The sequence below is a fragment of the Ascaphus truei genome, chromosome 1 (assembly GCF_040206685.1).
Source record: "Ascaphus truei isolate aAscTru1 chromosome 1, aAscTru1.hap1, whole genome shotgun sequence".
Classification (NCBI taxonomy): Eukaryota; Metazoa; Chordata; class Amphibia; order Anura; family Ascaphidae; genus Ascaphus; species Ascaphus truei.
Genome location: NC_134483.1, coordinates 476,314,596 through 476,338,639, shown reverse-complemented (window position 1 = coordinate 476,338,639; position 24,044 = coordinate 476,314,596). Strand labels below are relative to the sequence as shown.

Below are 24,044 nucleotides of genomic sequence, written 5' to 3'. Positions count from 1 at the left end.
GCAATCCAGACAGTTCCGAAACAAGAGATATCGAGGTATCTACTAGTCAATGTTTCTTTGCCATTATTATTATTAGTATTCGTATTAGTTTTTAAACAAATGGAACATTCAGGTCTTTACTGGACCTAAGAGGGGGTAAACGAGCTGCTAAAAGTAGGGACATTCTAAATGGAATTCCTCAAGACCATTATTGCCATAGTGGACCATGGAGACTGGCTTCTATCAGCACATCTAGAAAATGCTTACTTCCACATACCCATAAGTCAGACCCAAAGTATCTGAGATTTGCTACAGGAGTAGCTCACTATCAATTCAAATGATGCCATGGGGGGGATGTGACGTCATGTTTCAAATGACTCTTTGGGTTACGTCACTTGACGATGCATCAAAGGGGGGGGGGGGTCGCGAGCACCAGAGGAGGAAAGGCAGGGGGGCGCAGCAGCAAAAGTTTGCGCTCCACTACTCTATATAAGATCAGGTCTGTCTCGTGCTTACAACCAACGCAAGTGGCACAGGCTTGGGTACCCAACTCGGGACCAAGAGGCCGTTTCCCTTAGGCTATCAAAAGTCACAAACTGTTGGGCAAGTTTCAACAGTTACGAGGGTGCAACTTAGATCCGGTCAAACAACCGTATTACGGTGACCTATATAAGGAGGGACAAAGTGCCCCATGCTCCTATAGGCTCTATGCCTGTGTTTTTTTTTACATTTTTTTTTTTTATTCCACCTGGTCATATGTCGCCTTGCAGACCTTACAGCCGTTTGTAGAGCAGATAATAGGAATCCACTGGCAGACTTCCTCAGCTGGCAGACCATAGATCTAGGGAAGTGGTCCCTATCATATGTAACTTTCAACCAATTGGTTGCAAGATGGGTGGAAGGTTGGGGGGGAGACCAAACCTAGATCTAATGGCAGCGTTGGGAAACTGGAAATTGCAAGATTTCTGCTCAAGAACGTTTCGTGCAAGGGCTACAAAGCTGAACGGCCTATTCCTTCTTTTTAAATTATTATTTATTTTTTTTGTATGGTAATTTCTGCTTGCATGTGCGCCCATCAATTCCTTTGATTCCAAGAGTTCTCCGTCAGACAGAACATAGCAGAAGTGGTGGCAATACCCCTGTATTGGCAACACAGCCTGGTTCCTTCATGCAATCCTACTATTGGTAAACTATCTGTGGCAACTGCTGGTGTTTCGAAGCCTCCTATCTCACGGTCCAGTGCAACATCCCAGTCCAGGTGATTGGACTTGGATGGCATGGAGGTTGAGCGGGAGTTACTCAGATCAGTCTTGTCGCATAAGGTGGTACAGACCTTAATGGCGGCAAGGAAAAAAAGCTACTTCTATAGCATATCATAGAATCTGGCAGAGATGCCACCTGTGTTATGAGTGCCAAGATGTAAGCTATTTTTGAACCACCTACTCCTGCAGTTTGGGAGTTTTTGCAAGAATGTCTAGTGGAAGGGCTCAGCACTAGCTTGTTCAAGGTTCAGGTGGCCGCATTATTGGCACTACTAGGAAGACACTTGGCTGCAATAGATCTCATAAGGTCTTGATTCTGCCAGGTCCGTGTGTGCGCCCTCGTGACGTCACTAGGGCGATGCGGAAACGGAGACAGGCGTGACAGTGAGCCGTTCGCCGTCATTGGCTGAACAGGTGACGTGGCCGCCGCGCACCAAAATTAAAATCTGCTTGGGAGAAGCTCGCGCGGTTGCTCTGCAGTGCTCGCGAAGTATACGAAACTGCATTGGGTTACTTTCAATTGTTCTGGCGGCGCGTTCCCGGCCACCACCGGTATAAGCGCAACTGAAGTAGATTCTTCCAAGCTTTTTGAAGAGAATCAAGCTACAATAGGACCTGCTTGGGATTTAGCAGATTCCCCCTTTGAACCACTTTCTCAAGCTTCAGACATGGATCTAATGTTTACAGTACCTTTTTGGTAGCTGTAATGTCTGCGTACAGGATTGGTGAATTACCTGCCTTGTCCATGAAAGAAAGCTATTTGTATGTGGGATGTGATCCCAATTTTCAGGGCTCAGCTATCCTTGGAACAAATGTATAGGTATATGCCAAATCACAGCAGTAGATAATCCAGACACACGAGCATAAATGAATGCTATATGAGACTCACTATAATAGTATGGGCATGGGAGTGTACTAGCAATACTGGAGGAACACCACAGATCTCCATATATACCATAAAGGTGCTGTATGAGCCCCCAGTAAGACAAAAGTACATACCATAATGCATAGTCTGTGTGAGAAACTCAGTAGAATAGCTGCTCGGTCACTGATTAGTGCGTGCGTCACGCCAGATGCATGTGAAGAATGTGTGGTCCGGTGGCGGAGCACAGCGGTGCAAACAGTGGGGTCTGCAGACCAGTTAGAGAAATAAAAACGGTTTTATTTGGTGGTCATATGGAGTACAAAACAAACTCTGACGCGTTTCAGGACCTAAGTCCCTTTATCAAAGAGTGAATTCGCGTCTGCTGTATTCCCCATTACATTATATTTTTTATTCAATATTACTTATTATTTACAAACACAAGGCACGGCTATGGGGACCTCCTTTGCACCCTCATATGCCAACTTATTTATGGGCTTTTGGGAAACCACTTATATTTTGGTGATGCTAATCCTTTAGACAACACATAATTTTTTATCGTCGTTACGTAGACGACCTATTGATTATTTAGTCTGGCAATACTTACACAAAAAACTCTTGTAATGTGGATCTGAACAACAATGTCTTTAATTTAAAATTTACTACCAATACACACGATAGTGAGATGGACTTTCTGGATTTGCACCTATATTTGGATGCAGATCTTAGAATCCAAACTAAGATGTATAAAAAAGAGAACTCCAGGAATTCCCTGCTCAGGGCCAATAGTGCACACCCCCGACCCCTGATCAGAGGTATTCCGAAAGGACAATATCTTAGACTTCGGAGACTCTGTTCAACAGATCAGCTATTTTTGACTCAAGCTGAAGAATTATCAAAGAGGTTCAAACAAAGGGGTTATAGGGAAGGAGACATAAAAAAGGCTTTCAATCATGCACTTAATATGGATAGGTCAGCACTTTTGAAACAAACAAAGTCCAATAAAGAGAGAAAATCACAACAACAGATTACACCAACTGAGGATTTACCTCTGTTTATTACCACCTTTTCCAGGCAGGCGATTCAAATCAGAGCCATTTTGAAAAAACACTGGGGTATACTCAAACTAGATAAAGACTTGGATAACTATATACTAGACCAACCAAGAATAGTTTTTAGGAGGTCCAAAACCATCGGCAATAGAATTTCCCCTAGTTTTTTTGATTCCAACAAAGAGACCAGTAAATCCAAGATCAAAGTCTTCTTCAGTTGCGGTAATTGCAATGTGTGCAGATACGCTTCCCCCATGAAACACATTAAAAACATACATACAAGACCGATATTCAGGGGATGAATGAGGCCACAATATGGCTTTGATAGATGGAAGTGGGTTCTCCTTGGATGATGGGCGGGGAGTTGCACGGGACGTTCGGACGGCAGGGATCCCCCAGGGTTGTAGTATTATCCCAACGGGAACGAAGTCGAAAAGCGGATGCGGAGTTGGCTCAGGGCTCTCTGCGAGGTGGTCAAAAGCAGGGTGATAGCAGTGGCGGCTCAGGTCATCGGATCATCGGGTGGTGTGAGTCTCGGCTACGCCTCTCCCTCCCTACCCCCCCCCCTCCTTCCCCCCCCTATCTCTCCGTAGATGTTGTATGTCTGTCAATGTCTTGTCCTGTGGGTCTCCCCAAAGTGCGTCCGTCATTGGAAGTTTGTCCTTGCAAGTTAAGTGTATACATGGAATAATTATCAACGTACTGTAACCAAATGGTTGTATGCACTAAAAACCAATAAAAACAAAGTTGAAAAAAAAAAAAAAAACATACATACAAAAAGAAATTACAGTTTATGCTCTTTGATGTGCAACACTAAATTTGTTTATGCACTGAGATGCACATGTGGCAGCTCATATGTGGGCAGGACAATCCGCCCACTAAGAGAGAGAATTGTAGAACATGTCAGAACAATTAAAAATAGAGATGAGATATCCAGTTGCACGTCATTTCTTGAAATGTCAGCCTGGTTCCCTGCAGAACTTTTCATTCAGTGCAATTGAATACATACGTCTCCATGCCCGAGGAGGAGATAGAGAGTCTCTCCTGAATCAAAGAGAGATGTACTGGATTTATGCCCTTGGGACATTGGCACCCAGGGGCATGAATCTGGACTGGGAACTAAAGCACTTCCTTGTTTAATGGGCTTAGACATTTTTAATGTATCAATGTATCATACTCTCGTTGCGTGTACATAATGGTATCTTCAACTATTCAAACTGTTATTATACACGGATGGATGTCAATAGTTCCTTTAAACGATATAGATGTTACATATTCCATTTATTGGTATGATGTGTTTCATGCAATTTGCCCAGCAATATTGGATATCATCCTGTCTTCATAACTATCTCTATGTGTGGATTGAACACTACTGTGTCATATATATATATACCAATATTTAATATGGAGCTGCTCTGTCTATTTATCTATTTGGTGCAAGAGAAGATTGATTTTAGAAAATTATGCCATTGTGACGCTGTTCCGTATACCTGTATATGCTCACTGATACTCTTCAACTGTATTTTAATATCATATGTATGAACAATGGATAATACAATTGTTATAAGATTGAATATTTTGTATTAACCCTACATCAAATCCGCCCTATATACATGGCCATATTGAATTATAGACAAGATGAGCATTTGCTCAGACCATTAGATGTCTTTCAAGTATGGGTCTCTCCACTACATTAATTTGCCTACTGATACGATGTTGCTCTGTCCGTTTATCCATTTGATACATTATATCATTTCCTTAGGTCCAGCACATTTGTATATCTGCTGGATATTAGACAGTTTCTCCACTTCTTGTTGCTTTTAATATTTGTGTTTTTAACCACTAATTGTCTTAGGATGTATGTATTTTAGTAACTCGCATTGTATTTTGTTTATATTGCTATTCTCCTGTGATACACACGGCTCCCAGGCCACACCCACAGGTGGGGCGAGTCTTTAGCTAGCTGCGCCATTGGTTGGTGCATCCACCAATGGGTTAGTCTCTCTGAGCTAACCGCGTGAGATTTGGGCCTCGTGACGTCATCGTTGGGGGCGGGAGCTACAGTATGTAATGGGGAATACAGCAGACGTAAATTCATTCTTTGATAAAGGGACTTAGGTCCTGAAACGCGTCAGAGTTTGTTTTGTACTCCATATGACCACCAAATAAAACCGTTTTTATTTCTCTAACTGGTCTGCAGCTCCCACTGTTTGCACCGCTGTGCTCCGCCACGGGACCACACTCATTGTCCATGAAAGAACCTGTCCTTTAACACCAAGACAAGGTTGTCTTAAAGCCAGTACAGCTATTCTTTCCTAAGGTGGTTTCAAAATTCCATCTCAACCAAGCGAATACTGCCTTCAACTTGCCCAATGCCGGCAAACAGACCGGACTCTACACACTTTGGATGAAGTGAGGTGCTTAAAAGCTCTACCTTTCCAGAACAGAGGAATTTTAGGAAGTCTGAATGTTTGTACTACCAAACGGAATAATGGCAAGCAGCCTCACTCTATAATGTATAAAAGACCAATAGCTGACAGTGACATAGTTAAGTTATTAATTTATCCTATATCTCAATAGTGGTAAATTACCCTTTTGAAATCTCACAGGATTCAGCTAGTGCTCAAATCCCCATGTATGAATTATAATCGATATTCAAGTTATTTAATAATATATATTTTCCACAAATATATGCTGCTATATTTGAGTACATTGCTATATACTACACCAGATTCTGTCTTACCGCCTCTTAATTTGTAATTACACCTATCTGAGGAATTTGTTTGTGATTGAGTGTCGTCTGCCAAGGATTGTGATATTGCTCAATGCATGTCACGTGAGAGCAAACACGTTGGGTTTACCACATAGAAACCTATTACAGCTCAGCCCTGTTATAGCGTGTTGCTTGGGGTCCAAAGAAGCGGATCGTGTTTAAAAAAATAATTTTGCGGAGACTTCCGGTGACGTCATCCAAGATGGTGGGTTAGTCAGGGAGCTCTGAGAACCCTCACGTATAAAACGACCAGAAAAGACGTTTTCCCCCCCTCGAAACTAACAGCAAATAGCCCCAAAAGACGTCTGAATCCCACAGCATGCCCCAGAAGGCAAAAGCGCCAACTTCTAAAGGAGTCCCAAAATATTTCCAGCCGCAGCAAAAACGCGGCTCTGCGAGCTTGCAGGGACCCCAAGATGGCGCCGAACACCACGCGGCCACATCCCCGCAGCGAGATGGAAGCACGCAGGCCGAGGAGCCAGTCCTAGAAAGGGAAATTACGCGCACTTACCTTGAGGAACTCCTCTCTAATATGCATGACAGGCTGCACAAAACCCTCAAGCAGGACCTCAGGGAAATGGTGACAGGCCTACGTGAAGAGATGGGTAACCTCACACAGAGAGCTGACGATCTTGCGAGCAAGCTAGAAGAATCCCTGCAAGCTCAAGCGGCGGCAGACGATGAGATCATGCGCCTGGGCGAAGAAGTCAGACTCCTGAAGGACAGTATAGAAGACCAGGAGAACCGGGACCGGAGACAGAATCTCAGGATTCGGAATGTCCCGGAAACGGTTCTCCCTGAATTAATAAAACCTTATGTGACTGACCTCTTTAACACTTTATGCAAGGACCTGGATAAAAGAGATCTAGAAATAGATCGTGCGCACCGCGCACTAGGTCCCCGCTCGAATGACCCGAAACGAAGGCGGGACATCATAGTACGCCTCCATAGTTACTCCACGAAGGAGAAAGTGATGGCGGCGAGCAGAGAGGCGAACAACCTGACCTTTAAAAACGAGCCAGTGCAGATATTCAGTGATCTCGCTAAGATCACAATTGAGCGCCGCCGGGAATTCAAGCCACTCACCCAACTATTGCGGGAAAACAACATACCTTATCGGTGGGGATTTCCGTTCCGGCTTGTAGTAAGCAGAGACGGGAAGCAGACGTCCATCAGGCTGCCAGAGGAGATGCAGGGATTCTCCCGCGAACTAGGCCTGACGCTGCCACACGCACGGAACAACACGCGGAGGGAGCCACGAGAAGCAAGCCAGGAGCGGAGACCCATAAGGGCATCAGAGAGATTGGCCGGCCAGCAGGAGCAACAGACCTGATCGCCCAGAGGAGCAGCCCTGCGACCCAGAGCCCTTGCCTCCCCTCTGGAGGTCATGGAAAACTGGCGTGTCTACACAGTCCCGTTTGTTGTTGTTTTATCAACCAGTTGACCGGAGAGGCCCCAGCACCCCAGGGCTCGGTTTGTGGGAGCCAGCATGTGCACCTCTACAAACAGCATAGGCGAGTCGAGAAGCGCGGAGGCGGGAGAGGGGAAACCAGATCCACTTGGTAGCCTTACCGGCCAAGCCCCGCTGGGAACTCCTCGACCTACACCGCCTAGATCAGGTTTGATTATTCCCCCCCCCCCCCCAGATAAGCGCTATATCTGGGACTGATGAGAACAAGCTGGCCCCACTCCCCCCCCCCCCAATCAGACTGATACAGAAACCATTATCCCGGTGGAGTCTGTCAAGCACCTTTTTTTTGTGCCGCGAACCTCACCCCCCCCAACCTTTCATATGTGCAGTTCAAATCCCTGTTGAAAACCAAGTTGCAGCTATGATATAAAGCAATAAAGTTATTATCCATCACAATACAAAACGGACCAACAACCCCCCCTACCCCCCCCACGGTCCCCTCCCCTCTTCCCCAGAGCCCCCTCACTCATCGTCTCACCCCCCTAGATCCTCCCCTCCCCCCCCTCAGTCCTCCCTCCCACACCCACCTCCAACACGCTAAGATAAGCGCACAATAAGTATACCTACATATTACAATTTCCACAAAACCCCCAATTTCAAACAACCAAGTATGAACTACTTCATGTACTAATATCAATTACTACGGGTCCCCATTAAAGAATCCCTTACCCCCCTTCACTCTACCCCCCCCCTGCATCCCTTCCTCTCGTTGACCCTCCGCCCCCCCCCTCCTAAACTGTGCCCCGCTTAACCACAAAAACACACAGATCAACTCACCTGCCACTCCAGACACGCAGGATGTCACAATACCCGAAACACCGTGGGACATGGGGACAAGCAGAGCACTGCCCTGCGACGACCACACTGTCTCAAGCAGCTGTACACTGGCCGTTGTTAGCCCACACACCCATAAAAATACAACCATGGTTCCGCAATAATCTTTCCACAGACCTACCCCCAACCGCTCTCTTCCCCCCCCCAGATAGAACAATAAATACGAACCCCATCATAAAGGCCCCCCACCTCACGACACGCAATTAAAGCAGAGACCGTCCCGTCATAAATGTCTATCTGAATTACTAGTGTGAATCACTGTATACCCACTGTCAGTGGCGCACAGCATTAGGCCAAAACGCTCCCCCTTGCCACTTCCCCCCGCCTCCGCCCCCCCCTCCCTCCCCCAAAACCCCCAGCACCCCCCTTCCCCCCCTGGATATTGCGAGCCCCATCAAAAAGGTCCCCCCACACGCAACCAAAACTGAGGCCACCCCGGTGCATATGTACTACTGTCAGTGTACTGTCAGTGGCGCACAGCATTAGGCCAAAACGCCCCCCCTTCCCCCCCCTGGATACTGCGAGCCCCATCAAAAAGGTCCCCTGTCCCCCCACACGCAACTGAGGCCACCCCGGTGCATATGTACTACCACTGTGAACAACTGTATATCTAATGTATACGTGACTCAAACGCTACCAAAGCTGGGACCACCCCGGTATAACGGCCTGAATGTATCACTAATGTGTATTACCAATGTGAATATCTGCTTATCTAATGTATAAGTGATTCAAAGCTAGATGCCAAAACACCCCCCGTAACCCCACCCCGACATCACCCACTCCCCCCCACCCCCTCCCTCACACACACACCACCTCCCCCTCCCCTCACACCCCTCCCCCCAACCCCCCTCCTAACGCACCCCCCCCACAGAGCCACCCAGTACAAAGATCACCTCACCTGCTACTCCAGAATCCCAAGATGCCTCGTCCCTTACGGCATCCCACTGAAGAGTAACGAGCGGAACAGCGCCCTGAGCTGACCGCATAACCCTGAGAAATCACTACACAGCTTGCACCGAACAAGCCAATCCGCAGACTTAAAGGTGTACACCCACAGGTTCAGAGCAACCCCACCCTTCCCTAAACACCCCCAATCGCCCCCTCCCCCCCTCACTCCCCCCCCCCTGGCACTACAGTGAACATGACCCCATCACTAAGGCCCCCCTTCCCCCCCCCATACGCACCCAAAATGAAGTCTACTATGGTATTATTGTCTAAATGGATTATCAAAGTAATTGACTGCCTACCTATTGTACAAGCGTTTTCTGTGTATATGACCTTTTGAAGTGAAGATTTGTATGACTAATGTGCAGGCGAACCAAAGCAAGGCGCCGAAATGTCACCCTGTACCCCCCCTGCAGACCCAGCAACATGCAGAGGTACCAATGTATACACAGGAGAACCACTCCAAGTTCTGGACGTTTCAAAAAGAGTACCCACTCCTGATTACCGAGAACACTGATACATAAAAGTATGCATGATAGCCTAATGTCTATTTACCTGCTGTGCACATACCTTCACCTGTGACGCGGAAACGCTCTTTAGAATCTTTCTTTTGTCTTACCTATCCCCCCCCTCTATCACCACCTCCCCCCCCCCTTCCCCCCTCTTACCCCCCCCACCTACCGCCTTCACCCCCCCCTCCCCACTCCCCCCCCCTCTCCCTCTTTCGCACACCCCTAGACAAAAAAGACCCACAACCCACAGCCCCCGAGAGGGCAACCCTTGCCTCAAGGGTCCGTCCCCCCCCCCCCTCCCCCACGTAAAAGAACAAAGGGCATGCATGAGAATTCAGGAGGGAAAAAATAAAGAACCAGAGGGTTCAGCCCCCCCTACACTGCCCACCGGCTGCCGACACCGGAGTCAACCCCGATGGGCACGATTGCCCAAAAGCCGGTCGCCCAAGGACCAGGCAAATACCTGTTGGGTTCGTACACGAACCTCATCTTCTCCTTCTCCTTACCGCTGACTCTGTCCCAGCGGTCCTACCCCCCACCCCCCCTGCCCCCCCCTACCCCATACCCCATCCCTCCTCAGACCACGCAGTCAATCTTTCAAAAAAACAAGCTACCTTGAGATGTTTGCCAGGGCTAAGAACACTCTTAAGCCATAAAGTCAGGGCCCCCCCAGATGGGAAGGGAGGGTTCTTAAAAACCACAACCACAAAAGCCACAAATGGCTTCTAACGCCCCAGTGAAGATAGTGTCGCTCAACGTCAAAGGACTTCAAAATAATAGAAAAAGGAGGCTTGCCCTCCAAGACATGAAGCAGGCAGGGGGAGACATCGTATTCCTGCAGGAAACCCACTTCACATCACAAGACCCCCCAAATTTATTCAAAAAAGTGTTTCCAACATGCTTTTTCGCATCATTTAGTAGTAATCAGACAAGGAACTCCATTCAATCATGTCAAAACGACCATGGATCCAGAGGGTAGATTTCTCGTGGTATATGGCTCCTTAGCGGGCTCAGCAATCGCTCTAATCAATGTATATGCCCCAAACGAAAATCAAACAGAATTTCTGAAAACAGTGCTTGAGGGCATCGACCCGGGATATCTGTTATCGATGATAGTGGGGGGAGACCTAAACATGGTCTTTAACCCCACCGAGGACAGATCAACCGCATTGGGTCACCCCTGTACAACCCACTCCCAAATCACAGGGAAAAGGTTCAGGGAACTAATGGACGAGTTCTCATTAGTGGACATATGGAGATCACAACATCAGGGCCAGAGAGACTATACCTTTTACTCGGCACCTCACCAGACCTATTCGCGCATAGATTATTTTCTGCTGACCAAAAACATCCTAGAGGCAGCCATGAAATCAGACATCGGCCCCATCACGTGGTCAGACCATGCCCCAATCACCTTGACCCTATTCACACCATTCGAAAAGACGACATCGTATTCCTGGAGATTGAATGACTCCCTATTGAACCACCCCGAGATAGAGAGAGAGAGATCAGAGCCTCCCTCAAGGACTACTTTTTCTTTAACTCTTGGTCGGTGTCATCTCCAGCGATCCTATGGGAAGCCCATAAGGCGGCAATTAGAGGCAAATTTATCTCTATTGCCTCTCCTAGGAAAAAAGTGAAACAAAAATTGATTTTGGACCTCACTGGTAACATCCTAAAACTAGAGCAATCCCATAAAGCTAATCCGGCAAAAAAAAACCTATAAAGCCCTAACAATAGCCAGACAAAAACTCAGAGACCCAAATGGAAAACGTGGAAAAAGCCCTTAAATGGACTAATCAGCATTATTATGATAAGGGTAACAAGGCGGACAAGCTCTTGGCCAGCAGACTACGAGGCATCCAAAAATGTCCCAAATAACAGCGATCAAGAATAGGTCTGGGGAAACACAGTATAGTGACCAACAAATAGCAGCGGAGTTCACAAAATATTATACAGAACTTTATAATTTACGACCCAAAACTGGTCAGCTAGAAACAAAAGCTTCAGAAGCGATCAAAAAATACTTAGATAAATGTCAACTCCCCACCCTGACTGAAGAGGAAAATGAGGTCCTCAACGCTGAGATCTCGAAAGAAGAATTGGAAGAGGTGGTAAAAGCATTAAAGATATCCAAGTCACCTGGCCCCGATGGCTTTACTAATGTCTACTATAAGAGATTTTTGCCCATACTATCCATGCATCTACTAAAAATGTTCAATCATTTTATGGAGGGAAATTCGATCCCCACCTCCATGTCCCTAGCCAACCTAGCCATAATCCATAAGGAAGGCAGAGACCCGATGCAATGTGGAAGCTACCGTCCAATCTCCCTTCTCAGTAACGACCTCAAACTATATAGCAAAATCTTGGCCAACAGATTAAACCCCATTCTACCGAGGCTAATTAACATTGACCAAGTCGGATTTGTGACAGGTCGACAGGCCTCGGACAACACACGTAAAATAATTAATATTATTGAGCATATCCACCTCACAGGAACCAAAGCAATATTACTCCGCCTAGACGCAGAGAAGGCGTTCAACAGGATCGACTGGCTATTTTTAGACCATACTATGCGCAAATTTGGCTTTCGAGACGCATATTTAGAAGGGGTCCGCAGACTTTACCAAGATCCATCCGCAACGGTAAAACTACCAGGAGGCAATGCCCAGAGCTTTGGCATTCAAAACGGCATGAGACAGGGGTGCCCCTTGTCCCCTCTCCTCTTCGCACTAACTATAGAACCCCTTGCGGCCACAATTCGCAATAACGTAGATATTCAAGGGATAGAAATTGGGCGTATTCATTACAAAATTTCCCTGTTTGCAGATGATATAATACTAACACTCTCAAGACCCCAGATTTTCCTCCCAAACCTACAAAAAGAGCTTTTAGACTTCGGAGCGATATCAGGCTATAAAATTAATAACGATAAATCCGAAGCGCTAAACCTCAACCTGCCAGAGATTAAACTCCTTAAACTAAATTTCAATTACCGATGGTGCTCCTCCTATATCAAATATCTGGGAGTAAAGATTTCGGGGAACTACCATTCTCTATACCATCACAATTATCCAGCCCTCTTGCGGAAAATTAAATTTAGATCTAGATAAATGGGGAACATACCAAATCTCTTGGATCGGGAGGATGATCTCGGTGAAAATGAACATACTCCCCAGATTACTATATTACTTTCAGACACTCCCGATCCACATCCCTGGCGCAGAATTGAAAAATATCCAGAAACAAATTCTCCACTTTATCTGTCAGGGGAAAAAAACAAGAGTCGCAAGAACAGTTCTGCTTGCTTCGAGGGGAAGAGGGGGCTTAGGGGTCCCCAACATTACGCGGTACTACCAGGCCGCCCAGTTAAGGCAGGAGTAGTATGGAACGCGGAACCCGGCCAATATTGCTGGATTGATATAGAAATGCAATACGCCGGCACGCCTTCTCTGCCGACATGCCTTTGGTCCCTGGGAAGGGAAGACTTGCAGAAAAACAAATTCCAATTAGGACCAATGAGGCATACATGGGAGACCTGGACGAAATGCAAATTTGAAATTCAAACTCACAACCACCAAATCTCAACTCATACCAATTACCCAAAACCCCAAATTCCCACCAGGTTGTGAGCCCAGACAATTTGAACAATTTACAACCAAAAACATACGGGCGATTGCTGACTTCCTGAGCTTTGGGGAGTTCCTGAGCTACCAAAGGTTACAAAGCAAATACGAAATAAGGGGATTGAACGTCTTCAAATATCTCCAAATTCGGCACTACGTCCAATCAATATCACCAACGTTGGAATTTCCCCCTCTCACGAACTTTGAAATACTGTCAGACAGCGCACCAAAAAGGTCTCATAACGCAAATATACTCAGAACTAGAAAGGGCAACAGATGCCCCGGTTCATGAATACATGCTCCATTGGGCAGCAGAATTGGGCATAGTTATAGACCAAGAGGACTGGGAAAGTATTTGGGATTCAGCCTCAGGAACTTCCATATGTACCACAATCAAAGAAAACATATACAAAATACTGTTTCGCTGGTATCTTACCCCAGTTAGACTAAATCAAATCTACCCTCTGGCTTCTGACCTATGTTGGAGAGGCTGCGGACATAAGGGTGACATGGCCCACATATGGTGGTCATGTCCAGAAATTCAGAAATACTGGGAAACCATACAGACTCTAATCACGGAGGTCACAGACCTCACAATACCCATTGATCCGCTGACCTACTTGTTAGCCAGGCCAATCGAGAACATTGACCGCCCAACAAGTAAATTGATCTCCTTCATTCTCACGGCGGCTAGATGTGCGGTGGCGGCCTCGTGGAAGAGGGTGTCTCCCCCCCCCCCTAGGCAAACTGTTAAAAAGAGAATACAGGAAGTTATGTTAATGGAAAAGCTCTCGGCCTTCCTAAAAAGGAAAACAGAACCCTTCTACAACACATGGGAACCGTGGCTGTCCCGTACGACAGATTAACGATGACCAGCTCCCACAAAAGAAGACAGTAGTAGCGGCGGAATAGTGTGCAATGGACTGAGGAGGAAGGGCCCTCCCACCCCCCTCCCCCACCCCCCCCCTTCCCTCCCCCCTCCATCTCTTCTTCTCTGCCTCCCCCCTCTCCCCTGTTTCCTCTGTTTCCATCCTCACGCCAACCCTGCCGACCCACGTTTGAAGGTCGGGGGCGCGTTGAGTCTTTCCCTCTCACGGCCATTAAAACAAGAAAACCTGTATTAGGCAATATGATTATTCTGTATACAATGTATTTCAAGCAATGCCTAATAAAAAACTTTTGGATAAATAAATAATAATTTTGCAAAGAATTGCATCCCTCAGGGGTTCTGCGGGCACTGGAGTGGGAGAGCTGGGATAACTCTTACAGCTGTCCCATACCCAGAGGCGCAGTGGCACCCCCACACAGGACTGACGCGGCATTGGCAGCAGCTGGCAGCTCTCTCCCTACTTCTGCTTTCAGCTTCCGGCTGTGTGACCCCCGCATAGTCATTTGATGATGGGGTGGCGCAGCCAGGGGGCTCAGCCAACAAGCCCTTGTCACCCCAGCAGGGCACAGCAGAAGAGGCTGGAAAAACGACATTGTAGGAGTACTGCATATTATTGGGAGCCACGCTCACATCGCGTTATAAACGGATTTGTGGTATAACGGGATTGAGCTGTACTACTGTATTTGAGCTGTGCTACTGTATGCATGTTCTTTACTATTTCTTTCTATGAACATAGTTGAGACTGCACTCCGTAGGTTTGGAAGAATCTAGTGTTGATGCCTGAGGCACAGATTGTAACTCGCCGAATCTCACAAGGAGAGCCAAGACTGGTATTTGAATAGAGTTCCCCCACTTCAAAAACGGTGATATTCCCACTGAGCTGCTCCCCTTTAGCCCTAACTTGTTGACCAATTAGATCACATGTTCTTAAACATGATTATATCCTGTGGTGTAGTAGAACTAGTAATTGAAGCTATATCATTCCGATAGCATAAACTCATTACATTCGTTAATGGATGGTTTCTGGGCAAATCCCTACTTCAGAGGAGTCCTCAGAGTATTCACCAGAGATTGTTAACAAATGTGATATGGATGGGGTCTGTCTTTTTGTAATATATATTTTGTAAATGTATGGTTTTACATAGTGTGTGAGTAACATCTTGATTCATGGATCTTGCCCTTTTTGCATCCATATAAGACACATGTCCGACTATGATAGAGAAGACTCATTATATGGACTATCCCAAATGCAATGACATAATTGCACCAACACAGGACATCATATTTACCGAGAATTAAAGTCTGTAGTCTCATAATTACAATTACACCAAAAAAATTACCTCTTGGTAGAAAGGAAGGAACTGGTTGAGCTCTGTACATCTACACATGTTGGATATATCGTGACAGGTAAGTGAGTTCAATAATCTAGCTTTGCAATCACTTAAAATAAGATGATGGTTCTGAGGGCCATTTGCAAAACATAAACATTAAGGGGTAACTAGAAACAGATCACTTCTATAAACCCATGCCAGTTCATGTAGTGAATCACACAAGTTAAATAACCATATGATCTACAGAGGAATCTTATATACAATGTATTATTACCATTGGTTTGCTGATCCAATAATGGTATTATGAAATGTTTTGTGTTCTTTCCCTTTCTATGTTTTCACATAAAGGGCCACCAATCTCACAGCTACTTCTGTCATAAACGTCCAACAAATATCAACTTTTCTTTCAATTGACATTCTGGCTTCAGATAAATTGAGTCCTGAGTGGCTGAAAAGGAGGAGATGAACTAGGGAAGGGTTTTTTTTTTTTTTTTTTTTTTTACTGCATATGCCATGAAGAAAAAATTGCTGAGATGTGTCAAATGGGCGGTACCACTTGGGACCAAAGTGAAATTCTCTTGGTGCTAACGTTAATGGGTTCTAGATCAGTGGAACCATTTTCACTCTGTTTGAAACTTTGTATGTCACCGCTGAGTTGGAGAACAGGATTTCATGGATCTGGTTTCCCCCACTTCAGTGGTAATGTAATCAAATGTATGCATTTCCCTTTCAAGTGGTTTTCAGACATGGAGCATGTCGTAAGACAAACAAAAAGCAGAACATAATGCATTAAAATTGTAACCAACTTTGTATACATACTCAAGATCATTTTTTTTAAATGGTTTAAAAAATATTTGTATTTTTATTCGTTTTTTAAATGTCATAGATCGCCAAGCTTTAACCCATAAAAAATCAGTCAATAGTTTATTTTGGTCCGAAGTAAGACTAGTACCTTTTTTTTGGGAGGCACAAGCGACCCATTTATCTTCAAGTAGGTCATAGTGTTTATACAGTAGTATAATCTAATGGTTTAATATATCAAAATAATTTTATGGTTATTTTTATTTCATTTCATAATTATTCTTTTACTTTTAGTTTAGTAATATTTACATCATGGATATTAAATGAAAAGACATGAAGGATCTTTGAGGAATTGAAATGCCAAAGAAAAGAAAGAACTCATCTGTGAGCCCTCTAAGAAATCCTTCAACTACTACTCCCTCTGTCGACTGGCCAGATCCACAATCATCTTCTGCAGTGCTATCCATGCCGAAGACGATGAGCAATAATAACAATGGGGAATTGTTTGCTAGCATGTGTGAGATGTTCTCCAACTTGGATCCTTCATTGGTTGATATGGTTCTCTCTGAATATAAAGAAGGTAAACACGGTTACTAAACCTCCCATTACTTGGCACTTTAATCTATGAATGGGAAACGCCTCAGACATAACATTTACAACCTGGAGTAAACAAATTCAATCCGACCATGCGGTTTTATGAACGAAAAAACCTGCAATGAATTTCTTTCCATGGGGGTTATTTATAAAACTGCAACAGTACCCTGATCTTCACTATCAGTTTAATGAATAACCCCTGTGAGTCTAGTCTAATAGCATAACTTATTACAGAACAGGAATTTGACCAATACACGACTGCGACCCAGACTACGACAAACCATTTGCTATGAGACCTGGGACATCAAAATTATTATTTTATTTGTACAGTGCCAACCTATTCCTCTGCGCAGTGTAATGCGAGAGGTTGGGTAACCTGTACCTGTCATACAATGTTAAGATAAACTGAGACATTAGGAAGGTGTTTATTTTACCAGTTTGCCTTTGCAATAACTAAAATGACCCATACCAGAAATTCCATCAGTTACTCAGCTCCTAAGGAATTCTATTGAACTTCTCACCGCTTTGTTGGATTTCCACCTTTTTTGTTTTAGAATGCACGATAATATATCTTATCACTGTATTGTGCAGTCATTTGCTGCCAGGATTGTGCTGTGAAACCCCAGGGGAGACTTCAGAAGGTCCCTGCAGTAGAGAGAGAACACATGCCAGCCCAAGACAAAATGACAGCCAGATAGTGTATATAGTACCCCTGTATGTGCACCTGTGGGTGTATAGGCCAATTATAGTTTTAACTTTTTTATAGTGGTCTGTATATGGGAGAACTTTTTAGAGGAATAAAAGTGTTTGATATTTTGAGTGCTTACGATTTCATGTTTATCTCTTATGTCACTTTCTAGCTAAAAGTAAAACATCAATAACTTGTTTTGTGCAGTGAAGGTCCTAAATATTGTGAAGCATCAAAACTCAAGCTCTTTTGTAGTTCATCAAGTAACAAATTTCCCTCCTTGCTCTTTGAGAATGATGTAATAACTGAAGCCCAAGTAGAAGCCCTCAATCGCAAGAAGGGGAACATATAAAAAGGCTGCTTAATTCTTGAATAACACAGATTTGCTGTGTTTTTGCTAAGTGTTTTTAAAAAGTACCATACTTTAAGTAATGGCTGTCAAGAAGATCACTTTTCTGCTCACTATCATTGCCAGTAAATGTTAGGTTGGTATTAGCTATACTGATCTTAATTTTTCTAGGTTGTGTACTTTAAAACACATACAGCTCAACCTCGTTACAATGCGAATCCGCTTATAACACGATGCAAGCATGGCTCCCAATTTTCGTATTTATGAATACTTTACAACACGATTATTGGTATCTAAAATAGTTTATTGTACAATGCATACAATTGTAGGTTATTTCCAACGCGATCCGCTTCTATCGCGATGTGATTCTTTGGACCCCAAGCACAGCGTTATAAGGGGGTTGAGCTGTACATATATTTTGTGTATTAAGGAGACCCTGATTGTTATACATTTTATGACTGCACTGAACCTTGTTGAGTGAACATGATTGTGTAGAGGTTCTCAAATTGTGGTTCATGGACCATTGATTGTCTTTTCTGAAGCCAAGGTCACGTGTGATGTGTGAATGGCCCCAGATAGCATTAACTCGGCTCCCTTTTAATCACTCCAAGTCCTATAATATTTCCTCCACTTTATTGGAAAAAGCAGCAGAATACAGATACTTGTGGATGGTATGTAGTGGTGATTTATAGTTGGAAACAGGTAAAAAGAGATGGTCTCACCATGGGAGATAAACAGAGAAGGGTGCTGTACTCACTGTCTCCAGGGTGGAAAAGGAAGTGAGGGGCAGTGTGGGTAAAGGGAATAGTCTTGGGACAGACTATCTTTGAACAAACAGGAGGGGGGGCAAACTAGCCCATTCTGGTGAGGATCTCAGAGGCTGCAGTAGCAGCTCACTGATTTCATGCCCAGAGGCAAGAAATGCAACATTTACATGTCACACAGGCACAGTATGTGTATGCAAACTCCATGCAGCTGAAATAAGAACTGACCGCAGAAGCTGCAAGGGAAAGAGGGGGGTGAACCAAAAATGTAGTTCTTGTTCCATGACATTGTCCGTTAAAACTTTAGTTCTGTTCAGCAAAAACATTCAGGCTTGATTTCAGAGGCATTTCTGCTGTCTGGCTTCTCTATTACTACTATGGTGCCAAAGGCATAAAATATTTATGGACATAGATAAGGAAGTATGTTTTGTCCACCAAATGATTATGATCTGCCAGGTGGTTAAAGAACTTTCGTTTTTAATTTATTGTTAAGTGAGCTGAGCTTTTATCTCTTTAAAAACGCACACACCCCTTCTGGGAATAAAAGCTGGAAACCCCTGAGTAAATTTGTTTGTCCCTGACCTTACAGAATAAGCAACCTTGACTTCTGCAAAAATGTGCCTAGGATGCATGCCACTTTTGGATGATAAGCTGCAAGCTGGGAAAACCACAGCAGGAAGCCACTTGCTATCATAGAGATGGTCGGCTATTTCTCCTGCCCCTCTTCTACCATCTGTACAGCATTTTTGAATGTTACTCCTAAATTTACAATGCAGGTCGCTTTCCCCAGATTGCCACCACACATTCAGATGTTGGCTGTATTACTGGTGGCATTACAGAAGCGCTGTTGTTTACAAAGTAATGCATGCTATAGTTGTAAACTCTCAATTCAAATGGGCACAATTGTTCGTTGGCTGATAGGTTTGTCTGAATGCTTAAATATTACCACCGCCATAGTTCTCCACATTTTGTAATTAAATGACAAGGGTTCTAAGGTTCTCTAAAAATGTCAACTAAAGGTATTTTAGGTAAAGTACTTGGGGATCATGCCCAGTCCACAAATTTGTCTTCCTACTTCCTGGAATATAATGTCTCCACATTACTGTAAAGAAGGAAAGATAGGTTACTAGTATTACATACACTCGTAGCAGAGGTTTTGTTTTAAGATAAAACTACCAATGGCTGTAATTGCTATTTGACCTCGGGTTTGGCATTCACCAGGACAAGCATATAATCCAAATACAAATTATTATAACTGCTCCATCTCGTACAGTAAATAAATGGAAGCTGCAACCTACCAAGTCTTCCCATTGTCATTTGATATTTGTAGTTTTCTTCTACTTATTATTCCTATTCCACGCATTTTTCAGTTAATTTTTTTGTATTTGGCTTTCACACCTATCATGTAGGTTAGTCCCTAACCTTTGTGAATAGACGTTGCTCACATTCTACCACTCTCCATATTAAATATTTAATTCATTGTTGGAGGAATGGATGTGTATCCCAGCGATAATGCTCAATGTATATAGCAAACTTCCATATTCTGAACATGTAATGTGTGGACCAAGTCTAGACTAGAAAATATATATATTCTAGTCTAGACTTGGTCCACACATTACATGTTCAGAATATGGAAGTTTGCTATATACATTGAGCATTATCGCTGGGATACACATCCATTCCTCCAACAATGAATTAAATATTTAATATGGAGAGTGGTAGAATGTGAGATATATATATATATATATATATATCACACACACACACACACACACACACACACACACACACACACACACACACACACACACACACACACACACGTACGCAGTGTATTAAGAATCCATCTTTAAAAATGCTCACTATAAAGTGCAAGTTGTTCCAACCATTGCTGTTCAGTTACATGACCTGACATTTATTTTCCTTGTCTTTTCTAATTAGTTGACGTTGTGATGGATTATCTGCTGGAACTATCAACGGCAGCTAAAGAAGAAGCCCAGGTCGCATCAACTGATAAATTAGGTTTCGATACTATAGCATCATTTCTGGATTTAAGCCTGGAAAGTGCTGGGAGTTCTGAAATCCTAGAACAATCTTCAGATGAGCTCTCAATCCTGGAAGAGTCTCAAACTGAGGTGTGCAAGAACATGGCGCTGACTAACGACATAGATTCAATGTTAGATGAGGCTCTTCATAGGTACAGTTTGAGCGACAATTTTAATAATACAGAATATGTTCGTGACTCAGGACAGCAGTATGTGTCCACAGTCAACACATATAACGTTGCGTTTCCAGAGCTCATTAACACTACCTCAAATGCAAAAACCTCATTTCCCATGCAGCATACAGAGAGAAATGTACAAACCCTAAAAGGTCCTCATGGTGATTATAAAGCTTCCTTATGCCAGGGAATTTTATCTCTTAATATTAAACGACCTGATGCAGGTACCCGTTATAATTCTGCATCAGAACTCACAAAGACATCAGAGTTGCGAAAGATAGGGGCAGATTTGAATACAACACCGAATAAGGTTTCAGATTCTAAAAATAGTCCGAATCTGGTTACTCAAACAGCTTCAGAAAAGATTGAGAGTGGAAATTCAAGTGTACAAAGAATCAACCAACAGGGCATTCAACCAGCATTCACACCAGCACACGTCCCTCCGAATGGGTCACTGATGAATGGTCCTTTGCTACCCAAGCCTCCTTTGCTACCCCAACCTGTGTGGAATCCGATGGCCTCTCCATTTTATCCAGACTTAAGTGCACATCGATTCCTAACACCTGTTGCTACTAGCCCTGCTCTGTTTAGAACTGCTGTAGGTGGAAGAGAGGTTGGTGGAGGGTTTCGCTTTCATCCTCCAGTGCCTCCATATTCCTGGGGTATTAACCGCTTTCCCCCCAAACCATGGCAGAGTCCGTGTATACAACCCATGGCTCAGCTTCAACCTGGGCCCCAAATTATTCCTCAGAATGTGAAAAGAAATGCACACTTTATAGGGAAAGTGCTCATCCTGCTGAGGGGTCTCCCCGGATCTGGAAAATCTACATTAGCAAGGTAGAGAATACTTTTCCCCTTTTTTCCTAAATAGGGTAATGAAATTGTAATTTTGTGCGGCTACCGAACCTGAACGTGTCAACTGTTATTTGAACTGCCTTAAAATATTGCCAGTCTCATCCTTGATATCCGTAGCTGTAAACTTGCTTTGGTTAACATTTTTACTTTGCTTTAAGTCTGTGTTCCTGTATGTGAAATGGGGGGGAGGGGGGGGAGAGGGGGAGAAGAGAGGGAGTGGGGAATGCTTCCAGTGTATATCTGTCTGAGAAGAGTTTCTAAACTCCTGAAAATGAGTCGGCCTAGAGAAAATATTCCTTCTGCAGAATTATAGCGAAATTCAGATGTTCGCATTAAGTCAGAACATTTTATTGACTTAGTAAATTGTGAGGTTTTGGTATAATGGAGCTTTTCTAAACTGCGGGTGCCAAAAAAAAATCTGCAGCATGATAATAAATTGAGGGATTTTTCATTGTCCTGTGGAAAAGAAATCCTCACAACTACATATACAACAGCACATACTGAGATTTTTCACGATATGCAGAAAAAAAATACTCCGATTACTGATTTATAAGGCCACTGTATATCTATCTATCTCAAATAAAAAGGATCACTTGTGAGCACATTCACATGTCCCAGGCAGGTCTGCAACCCTGCCTTTCACCATTATCACCGAGCTTACAGTGCTTCCACTGCAAGAAGGGATTCTGGGAAATGACATGCAAATGAGTGACACACCGTGACTGTATAAAGTTTCCTTTTCAGCTGCTTTTGAAATTAGAGGTTCGCCCTATCGTTCAAATTCAGTATATGTAAAATGGCACATGAGGCATTTTTCATTAACTCTGCCCCCCTGGCGGGGAGGGGGAGAGATTTTAAATGTATTTTTTTGTGTGGGGTATAAGTCTCCCATGGGGAAACAAAATGGTTGCTAATTATGAGGCCAATAGGAAGCTGCAATATCAATATGCTAAGATTAGAAAAATTTAGTCATTTTTAATGTAATTTGGAAATGGATCACTTTTCATTCAAGGAATTGTGGTACCAGGAATGTTTTTCAATATTTATCATTTAAAAAAAAAATGTTTCAGGTATTTGTTGCAGCAGAACCCAGCAGGACTTACTCTAAGTACTGATGACTATTTTTATAAGAATGGCCAGTACTTATATGATCCCAATTGCATAGTGGAAGCACATCAGTGGACTCATAAACGAGGTAAGACAAAAAAATATATGGTTAATGCTTTTATGAAACATAATTAAAACTGCAGTTCTGTCTTTTTTTTTTGTTTTAATTTTTTTTTTTTTTAATTTTTTTTTTTATTACAATAGTTTAATGTGGGCAATCTCTACTTAACTAAAGAACTGCATAGCTGCAGGTCAATTTGTTCTCATGTATTGATCGGCGAAATTTGGTGACATCATTAGAGAAGGGATATGTTTTTCATCTGCTTCTGTCAGTCAGTGGAAGCTCATGAATATTCATGAGCAATCCTGCACTGACATGCTAGAGGGATGGCAGGGCTGACAAAGGGGTGTGCCAGGGCTTGTGACAGGACATGAAGGGGCAGTGCCTTAGCAAATGGCTGTTAAAATAGAATACAAGAAAATTGGTCTTTCAAAGTTGTTTTTTTTTAAAACAGAAAATGCTAAAAGTATTTTTTCTTACTACAGAACTGATTTATTAAAAAAAACACACATGCAGGATATTGACTGAACTGCAGCTTTAAGCAGCTGTGATGGTCTCTTACATTTGCCTGTTAGAGACCATACATGTTTATTAAATGTCAATTTTTATAAATGTTACTCTACTCCAGTAATTTTTCAACCGGGGTTCCGCAGCTGCCAGGGGGGAGAGCTGGCACAACTCTCCAGCTGTCCCAGGTCCAGCGGCGCAGTGACCCGACGGTGGCAGCAGCAGGGCCGGTCACTGCTCTTTCCTCTCCCTGCTTCTCCCGTCAACTTCCTGCTGACAGGAGGGAGGAAGCATCAGCATGAGAGCCAACTCTCTTAAAGAGAGTGTGTGTAGGTGTGTGTGTGTGTGTGTAGGAGTGTGTGTGTGTGTGAGTAGGAGTGTGTGTGGGAGGGGGGGATGAGGGAGGGGGGGGTGTAAGGGAGACGGGGTGAGGGTTGGGGTTCCCCAGAATTTCACAATTGAATTCTGGGGTTCCCTAACCAAAAAAAGGCGGAAACCCACTGCTTTACTCCCTCTTAGGTGCTGCAAATGACTTGACTTGACCTTTTGACGTAACTT

The 24,044-nt window shown here is 43.9% G+C and overlaps 1 protein-coding gene across 7 annotated transcripts in view; it reads left to right on the top strand.

Moving 5' to 3' along the window:
- LOC142464249 (NEDD4-binding protein 2-like) overlaps positions 1–24,044 on the top strand; it is a 94,216-nt gene that overhangs the window by 13,276 nt on the left and 56,896 nt on the right. For 6 of the 7 annotated variants that reach the window (XR_012787634.1, XM_075567702.1, XM_075567666.1 and 3 more), the window contains 3 exons: positions 16,635–16,920; positions 20,677–21,793; positions 22,882–23,006. Coding sequence is in view for 6 of the 7 variants with exons in the window: in XM_075567702.1 (XP_075423817.1) it covers positions 16,698–16,920; positions 20,677–21,793; positions 22,882–23,006 (1,465 nt within the window). In the remaining variant the exon portion in view is untranslated. The remainder of the gene's footprint in view (positions 1–16,634; positions 16,921–20,676; positions 21,794–22,881; positions 23,007–24,044) is intronic. The other variant, XM_075567709.1, reaches the window with a different exon arrangement.